The 9,242-nt window shown below is 45.1% G+C and overlaps 1 protein-coding gene across 2 annotated transcripts; it reads left to right on the top strand.

The window, feature by feature from the left end:
- The first annotated feature begins 2,971 nt into the window (after positions 1-2,971).
- On the top strand, positions 2,972-8,051 carry gatad1 (GATA zinc finger domain containing 1). 2 transcript variants are annotated; one of them, XM_083769209.1, is made up of 6 exons: positions 2,972-3,014; positions 4,088-4,312; positions 4,422-4,544; positions 4,662-4,721; positions 5,814-5,997; positions 7,114-8,051. In XM_083769209.1, exons 2-6 carry the CDS (start codon positions 4,121-4,123, stop codon positions 7,302-7,304), a joined length of 750 nt encoding a protein of 249 aa, XP_083625335.1. In that variant the 5' UTR covers positions 2,972-3,014; positions 4,088-4,120; the 3' UTR covers positions 7,305-8,051. The 2 variants fall into 2 exon arrangements, with proteins under 2 accessions (XP_083625335.1, XP_083625334.1); XM_083769208.1 differs by lacking the exon at positions 2,972-3,014 and having other exon boundaries at positions 3,037-4,312.
- The last annotated feature ends 1,191 nt before the right edge of the window (positions 8,052-9,242 follow it).

Genomic DNA, 9,242 nt, shown 5'->3' with positions numbered 1-9,242 from the left:
GCTGAGCTACTTGACGAGGTACACAAATATGAATGTAGCTAAAATACCACAAGCTACAGCAAAATGTAGCTCAGCTACGTAGCTCAGCTACATGTAGCTTTATACTCCCCAACACTGCATATGCGTCATTGTACATCCTTAAAGATCATAAATGGCATATCTGGACAAATGAATCGAATGACACAGCAGGCTATACCTTTGATGCAAAGAACATCCGCTCGACAGCACACAAAGACAGTAGTCACAAGTAGTTTCTATGTCGTGTCATACGAGAAAATAAACAGTCGAGAAATAATCAAGTTTCGTCAGGACAAACAAATGCATAAATGCACAGACAGATGCAATCAACGCACACAAGTGACACCCATTCCAAAGCTAGAGGTAACTCCTTGACCTGACTTAGCTTGCGTAGAGAAAGTGATTTCATGTCAATGCCCCAAGGCACAGCACTTTTTTGAGCGTTGACCCCAGTAGAAGGTCTGCTGCTGTGAATTTTACACCTCTCCCGCTTAGCGGAGAGTGTGGTGTGGTAGAGGACATCTCCCCGAACGCGTGGGTATGTCCAGATAGTTGCCTCGCGGAGGCCTCTTTGTCCAGTGTCCATTCTGGGTCCGGAAACGGTACTTTTTTCAGCGTTGACCACAGTAGAAGGTCTGCTGCTGTGAATTTTACACCTCTCCCGCTTAGCGGAGAGTGGGGTGTGGTACAGGACATCTCCCCGAACGCGTGGGTATGTCCAGATAGTTGCCTCGCGGAGCCGTCTTTTGTCCAGTGTCCATTCTGGGTCCGGAAACGGTACTTTTTGTCAGCCTTGACCCCAGTAGAAGGTCTGCTGCTGTGAATTTTACACCTCTCCCGCTTAGCGGAGAGTGTGGTGTGGTAGAGGACATCTCCCCGAACGTGTGGGTATGTCCAGATAGTTGCCTCGCGGAGGCCTCTTTGTCCAGTGTCCATTCTGGGTCCGGAAACGGTACTTTTTGTCAGCATTGACCCCAGTAGAAGGTCTGCTGCTGTGAATTTTACACCTCTCCCGCTTAGCGGAGAGTGTGGTGTGGTAGAGGACATCTCCCCGAACGCGTGGGTATGTCCAGATAGTTGCCTCGCGGAGGCCTCTTTGTCCAGTGTCCATTCTGGGTCCGGAAACGGTACTTTTTTCAGCGTTGACCACAGTAGAAGGTCTGCTGCTGTGAATTTTACACCTCTCCCGCTTAGCGGAGAGTGGGGTGTGGTACAGGACATCTCCCCGAACGCATGGGTATGTCCAGATAGTTGCCTCGCGGAGCCGTCTTTTGTCCAGTGTCCATTCTGGGTCCGGAAACGGTACTTTTTGTCAGCCTTGACCCCAGTAGAAGGTCTGCTGCTGTGAATTTTACACCTCTCCCGCTTAGCGGAGAGTGTGGTGTGGTAGAGGACATCTCCCCGAACGTGTGGGTATGTCCAGATAGTTGCCTCGCGGAGGCCTCTTTGTCCAGTGTCCATTCTGGGTCCGGAAACGGTACTTTTTGTCAGCATTGACCCCAGTAGAAGGTCTGCTGCTGTGAATTTTACACCTCTCCCGCTTAGCGGAGAGTGGGGTGTGGTACAGGACATCTCCCCGAACGCGTGGGTATGTCCAGATAGTTGCCTCGCGGAGCCGTCTTTTGTCCAGTGTCCATTCTGGGTCCGGAAACGGTACTTTCTTGACCCCAGTAGAAGGTCTGCTGCTGTGAATTCTACACCTCTCCCGCTTAGCGGAGAGTGTGGTGTGGTAGAGGACATCTCCCCGAACGTGTGGGTATGTCCAGATAGTTGCCTCGCGGAGGCCTCTTTGTCCAGTGTCCATTCTGGGTCCGGAAACGGTACTTTTTGTCAGCATTGACCCCAGTAGAAGGTCTGCTGCTGTGAATTTTACACCTCTCCCGCTTAGCGGAGAGTGTGGTGTGGTAGAGGACATCTCCCCGAACGTGTGGGTATGTCCAGATAGTTGCCTCGCGGAGGCCTCTTTGTCCAGTGTCCATTCTGGGTCCGGAAACGGTACTTTTTTCAGCGTTGACCACAGTAGAAGGTCTGCTGCTGTGAATTTTACACCTCTCCCGCTTAGCGGAGAGTGGGGTGTGGTACAGGACATCTCCCCGAACGCGTGGGTATGTCCAGATAGTTGCCTCGCGGAGCCGTCTTTTGTCCAGTGTCCATTCTGGGTCCGGAAACGGTACTTTTTGTCAGCCTTGACCCCAGTAGAAGGTCTGCTGCTGTGAATTTTACACCTCTCCCGCTTAGCGGAGAGTGTGGTGTGGTAGAGGACATCTCCCCGAACGTGTGGGTATGTCCAGATAGTTGCCTCGCGGAGGCCTCTTTGTCCAGTGTCCATTCTGGGTCCGGAAACGGTACTTTTTTCAGCGTTGACCACAGTAGAAGGTCTGCTGCTGTGAATTTTACACCTCTCCCGCTTAGCGGAGAGTGGGGTGTGGTACAGGACATCTCCCCGAACGCGTGGGTATGTCCAGATAGTTGCCTCGCGGAGCCGTCTTTTGTCCAGTGTCCATTCTGGGTCCGGAAACGGTACTTTTTGTCAGCCTTGACCCCAGTAGAAGGTCTGCTGCTGTGAATTTTACACCTCTCCCGCTTAGCGGAGAGTGGGGTGTGGTATAGGACATCTCCCCGAACGCGTGGGTATGTCCAGATAGTTGCCTTGCGGAGCCGTCTTTTGTCCAGTGTCCACTTTATAAAGTCCATGCACTCCAGTGAATAGCATTTATCCATTTAGATAACTTTATTATTATTATTATAAGGATTTAATTACTTATTCTTACACAGAAACATAATGTGTGTCTTATAGCATCATATAGCATCATTTAAATGCTTAATTTGTAGTTTTAATGTGCAAATTAAACTTTTTTTCAATACTCTAGAGGGTACTCTTATTTTGAAGAGATCGTCCACCGGAAGTCTTAAATTAGCTCACTAGATTAGCTCACTAGACGCTGCCTCACCAGAAGTCGCAGACGACAACAACACTAAGAACCCAGCAGCGGTTTGTATGTTGACTTTATAAACCATCTGATTCTAACAATAATATACTGTCTTAATCCTGTATTTATAGACTTCGCGTCGCTCGCCGAGAACAAACGAGCCGACAAACTAACAATGATTCGCGACGAATTGAGGATAGCTTTAGGTTCGTGTTCGTTTATTTTCGAAGAGCGACAGTCAGTAGTATAGATTCTCCATCAAGCACGACGCATTGCATTCCAGGTTCGATGGGAAGAGTTCCTAAACCTAAACCAGTGATTCTTTCTTTTTCAAGGACCCCCACTTTGATATGCATCAGATCAGTCCACCGACTTCCATTGCATTAACTCTGGCACCCCAATCTATGCTGTAAAATCCATAGTGTATAATTTGAGTGTACAAATGGATTTGTACACCCTCAGAACTGTTACAGACATGCACGGAGTAAATTTGGTACTCCTAGTCCTAACTAGCAATCATTTAGTTGGGGACGGGAACCCCCTTGCTGGAAGTTGGACCCCCTCAAGGACCCCAGGTGGTCCCCCCAAATGAAAACTCCACGTTGAGAACCATGCCCTAAAGAAAATCAAACGATCAATTCATTTAGTGTATTCACACATTTCTAACTTTTTTCACCCTATGTTGTTGCATTTGAAACCCCATTTAGGTATCCTATAGTTTCAATGTACAGATTGTTATATTGATGGTGTAATCAAATGGTAAATGGTGCATTTATATAGCACCTTTATCCAAGACGCTTTACAATGATTGTGCATGACATTCACACATTCACCCATTCACACACACATTCATACCGCCGATGGCGGGGGAAACCATGCAAGGTGCCAACAGGAGAAATTAGGCGTTCAGTGTCACGCTCAAGGACACTTCGACGGTAACCTCCTGAGCCACTGCCGCCCTATATCGTTTAAACTTATGCTAGGTTCTTGGTTTCCATGTGATCCTAACTTCTTGAGGCACTGACTACAGTGTCTCTCTGCATTCTATGTATTTATATGTTTACGGTGCTTGTTGCGAGTCGCTCTGCCTGAATGAGAGCGGCTGCAAAATACCTACGTTGTTTATTGTTTGCCAACAGGTAGTAATCATCACTGGGAGCGTGTTGAGCGCCATGCCGCTGGGTTTGAAGCCGTGCTGCGCGGTCTGCAAGACCACCTCCTCGTCCATGTGGAAGAAGGGACCCCAGGGCGAGATCCTTTGCAATAACTGTACGGGGAAGACCAGCGGGGGGTCTGCGGGACAGACCGTCGCCTCCGTCGCCCTGCAGAACAATGGAGGAGGGGGAGGAGGAGGAGGGAAGCAGGTTGGTTAAAACAGCAGCACACTGATGTCATGTTTTTTTTTTGTATTATTATTTTGTATTTACTTTTGACAATGAATTTACATGAATGAACTGACGTCATGTTTTACAGTCCAAACAGGAGATCCACAGGAGATCTGCACGCCTGAGAAGCACCAGGAATAAAGCCCCCGCCTCTGAGAAGAAGGTGTCGACCAAGGGCAAAGGCAGAAGGCACATATTTAAACTGAAAAATGTGAGTTACTGGGCATTATAACCAACGCAACAACGTTGTTTTCCCGTTAACCATAGAAAGGTTTTTGTTTTAATAAAACCACAAAATGACAGTTTATTCATGTGATCTCTTTTTCAGCCAATAAAAGCACCGGAATCTGTCTCCACGATCATCACAGCGGAATCTGTTTTTTACAAGGTATAGTGTTCATGATGCTGCCTGAGTCCCACACAGTACCATACATGGAGGGATTCATCTTGGTGGCATTCTAATTTATATTGCTTTGTGTGCACTCACCTAATCATTCGTTGCTGTGACTTTGGTCTGCTCTTGTCAAATGTTACTTTACTTTATTGGTTTATTTGGATGGGACGGAGTATATATTATTAATGAACATTACATAAAAATGTAGAGTAAATACACCGGATTTAGCAGAGAGATGCTCATTTCCATCCATAGTCCCTGGACATTGAGCACTAATTAAACCAAACTGACATAACAAGACACAAGAGGACAGCATTCAAAAACAGAATACATTTCAAACACAGTAAAAAGAGAAAATAAGAGTTAAGAGAAATAAGAAAAAAATGTTCTGACAGAAGACTTGTGTTCAGAAAAATATCTCCACCTTTCCATGAGACATCTTTCTCTGTACATGGCGACACGGCATTCACAGCAGCACTGATTACATGTACAGCCATATTTTCTGCGCTATTTTGTTAAAGACGGCAACATCATACTGTAAAGCCAAACAGTAGTATTTGCATAATGATGTATTCTGCTACTATAGTGATTCTCAACCTCTTTAATTAAGAAACCCCAGGTCAATATTAGGCATTAGGCTATGGATCTCCATCCATCATTTTTAACTACACTGTAAAAACCTTAGCGCCAACTTAACTTAATGGAATGGGGCCATTAAGTTCCATACAATTACACTCAGTCACAGACTCTTAACTTAAACGTCTTAACCCATTCTGAACGGGCACCCATTTTGGTGTCAGCATCATGTTATGCTTTAGCTATTGAAAAATAGCAGATCTACAAGCTCATATCGCGCCACCGAGTGGCGCGATATGAGCTTGTAGGTCTGCTATTTTTGAAAAATCGAAGAGCGACTGACATTTTTAGAATCTGATCTCAGGTCAGAATGGGTTCATCAGACCCAGTGTTTGTCTGGCGGAATGGAGGTCAGAATGGGTTAAAGGACCACTGGGGTACCCCAGAGAACCAGTGTTTGTATATGATGTACTATGATTGATGGAGTTTGCTATTGTGCTGTACCCGCAGGGTGTGTACTTTCAGATAGGCGATGTGATCAAGGTGACAGACGAGGACGATGGGAAGTCGTACTATGCTCAGATCCGAGGCTTTGTCCAGGACCAGTACTGTGAGAAGAGCGCCGCTCTGACCTGGCTGCTGCCCACACAAGCCAGCCCCAAGGACGGCTTTGATCCCGGGACTTATATTGTCGGTAAGAAATAGCAGGGAACACCACTAGTGTGGTATATTTGCAACCAGTGACTTGACCTTTATATTTCTCAGTTGCCACGACTGATTTCAATTATTTGGATTCAATTCAGTATTTTAGCTGTGACGTGAGCGCCCCCTCCTGAGATACTTCCGGGTCCTACTTTTGTGTCGCTTTTGTGTCCCCATGGAGTTATACTGTGACGCTCCGTCGGACTAAATCTGAGACGAAAACAACCACGAAAGTCTCATTTTACCGCTTTCCTCGCAACAACAAAGCTGCGCTGCTCTCCAAAATCTGGCTGTGACAGGCCGTCTGCCCCACATGGAATACTATCGCCATTTTATTTGATTGTGTCAACTAAATCCTCATTAATGCAAACTAGATTCAAGTCATACTCAAGCCTGCACACATTCTAAATATGCCCCCGAAATATTTTACCGAGCAAATGGACTGTTGCCACCTTCAATAATAATGATAATAATAGTCTTTATTGTCTCCACATCATATATTTTTGTTGTCATGGACACTTGTACAAAACATTAATAATTCTACTCGAGTTGGAAGCATTAAGACCCATTTTAACCCTCTATGGCTTCCTTTCTGAAAAATAACGTCAATTTAAAAAGATTCACGCGTTTAGATATTCTATTTACAATGGGATGCGGACGGGAGCTGGTGCCACTTGGAAGCGGACGTAACGTAGCACTACAAAATGACGTCGGACTTAAATACTGAATAGAGGCCAGCATGTCTACTGACCATGTCTCATAAAAACAAACTAGCCTGGGACGATTAGCTCAACCGTCTGAGCACCTAGGCTGCAGAGCCAGCCTGACAGCGTGCCGTGGGTTCGACTCCCGATCCCGACGGCAAAGGCCCCCCCCCCATCTCTCTCCCCATTTCCTGTCTACTTTCAATAAAGTTCAAATAAAGTTCACAGATTATTATATAAAGTGCTATACCAAACCTTCCAACAGCTCCTGATAAACGGGCGTATTGGGTTTATTTCCCTGCACCGTCGGTGTGTGAATGGGTGAATGTTGCACACATTGTAAAGGACTTTGGTTATAGGTGTTATATCAATGCACCATTTCACCATTCATTTACGGTTTCTAGGCCCAGAGGAAGATCTCCCCAGAAAGATGGAGTACCTGGAGTTTGTGTGCCACGCCCCGTCCGAGTACTTCAAGTCCCGGAGCTCTCCGTTCCCGACGCTCCCCATGCGGCCGGAGAAAGGTTACGTGTGGACGCACATTGGACCTACGCCAGCCATCACCATCAAAGAATCCTCTGCCGGGACCAGTTAACAAGACCCCGGGATTCTGGACTTTGTTGCGTTGCAAACAGACACTTTGTACATAAATGTGAAAATGTGCTATTTTAGTCCTAGATATTTGGTGTAGAGGGAAATACTAATGGACCTAGTATAGAGCCCTGCGGGACCCCGGTTAACTCATGTGTATATAGGATTTAAGTGGCTTTTAAATGCAATATAGTGGAGCCAAGTTGATGGTCTAAAATACAGAAGGTATGTCACTTGTTGAAACCTGTCATTTAAAGCTTCAATCTGGGATTTGGACCCTGGGCTCTCCTGCCTGGGAGACCCACATGTACACCTTCCTGTCTACTTGCCTAGTGTACCTACCTACTTACCTACCACTCCTTCAAGACAAAATCACCTTCCAAGACAACATATCTCCATGGGAGATTTGATATTGCGCTCGTGCTTCGGGCAGTTCTACTCGTCACTGCAGATAGCAGCTAGTTGAATCGTATTGGGAGTAATGTACCATACAGATTGTTTTATTCATTGAAATAAGTTCCAGATTGCAGCTTTTATACACAAACACAATATACGCCACATTTTAAGCAGGTTAAAAGACTCATTTATAATCTGGTATTGTGGTATGACCGCGTCTCATGCTGAATAGAACTGATCCTACAAACTATCAATTCCATGATGTGAGGGCATATGAATTGTTGAATATATGATGGCATGCACAGCATTCATTGGGTTGTCATTTTTGTATTTGGTATTAAACAGGACACTTTTCCATCAATTTTGACATCTATGATTTTCTAAAACAACGTATTGAACTTTATTCATAGCCTGATGCAACAGTGGCCAACTATACAGTGCTGATGGATATTAAAGCTGCACTGACACTTTCCTCTTCTACCACGGATTTGAACCCGGTTTCCAACGCAAGTGCAGCCTGAAAGGTTTACCATTGAGCTAATAGAGCCTGCCTGCTTGCTCGGGATACATTGAATGAGGTCAAAATTCATGTCAGATCCTGTGTCTAGGTGAGACATAACCAGCACCAGATTCCCAGCAGCAGATACTTCATTCGGGAGTGGTGGATTCTGCAGGGAAACGGTGGTGCCGCAGGCTCCGCTTGCGGCTTGAATATAAACAATATACTGTTTAGTACAGTGGAGAAGATTTATCACAGAATCTATAGCGAGAGAAACACGTTCTGCCCCCTTGTTGCAACACCATCGTAAAGTTTAAAATATGGCTTTAGTTTTTGTTTGACCGTGTATGTGCTATAAGCTAGCAACAAAAACATTTACTGAAAGTTAGGTCTGCTCAACTGTATTAACCGTGGCCCCATTCCAGACAGGAATTGCACCTTGACTTTAACTACCGGTAACTCAACTCTCACACACACACACACACACACACACACACACACACACAGCTATTCAACTTGAAAGTGTCGAAGTAACTTTTCATCAATTGAAAATGCATCATTTCTGCAATAAAGTAATTCAGTATTATTGTATGTAGACCTACACACATCCCACAAACCTGGGCAAATCCATTATTTATATTATTTATTATTTATTATATATTTTTTAGTTTACATTTCAGAATAATTTGTCCTAACCATGTGTATGGTTACAGGCACACACTTTGACACTGTTTTGCTTTGGTTGTTGGATACTGCAAGCCTTCAACGTGTCTATTCCCTGCTGTCAGACTGTCAGTCAATGTATTAAACAAGTCACAATCTCTCTCCACCACATCCTAACATAACTCAAACACAAATCGATCACATATGAGGCTGCAGAATATTTACATGCCACTGAAACCATAGTTGGTTGCATTGCATACTTGTGTGACTGTGTGTGTTTGTAGTTTATGTGTGAGAGGGGAGTATGCAGTTATTGTAGGCCTAATATAGTTCTGTTGTTATTCTCTTCACTGGTGTGTTTGTTTACACTAGTAGGAGGTCATT

This window comes from Protomyctophum parallelum (genome assembly GCF_964188405.1).
Source record: "Protomyctophum parallelum genome assembly, chromosome: 1".
Classification (NCBI taxonomy): Eukaryota; Metazoa; Chordata; class Actinopteri; order Myctophiformes; family Myctophidae; genus Protomyctophum; species Protomyctophum parallelum.
Note: the sequence above shows the minus strand (reverse complement) of the source record. Positions and strands in the feature narration are given on the sequence as shown.

Coding starts and splice junctions, on each gene's coding strand:
- gatad1 (XM_083769208.1), top strand. CDS start 3,995: ATGTATTTATATGTTTACGGTGCTTGTTGCGAGTCGCTCTGCCTGAAT. Junction 4,545..4,661: donor ACATATTTAAACTGAAAAAT/GTGAGTTACTGG, acceptor TCTCTTTTTCAG/CCAATAAAAGCACCGGAATC. Junction 4,722..5,813: donor CGGAATCTGTTTTTTACAAG/GTATAGTGTTCA, acceptor CTGTACCCGCAG/GGTGTGTACTTTCAGATAGG.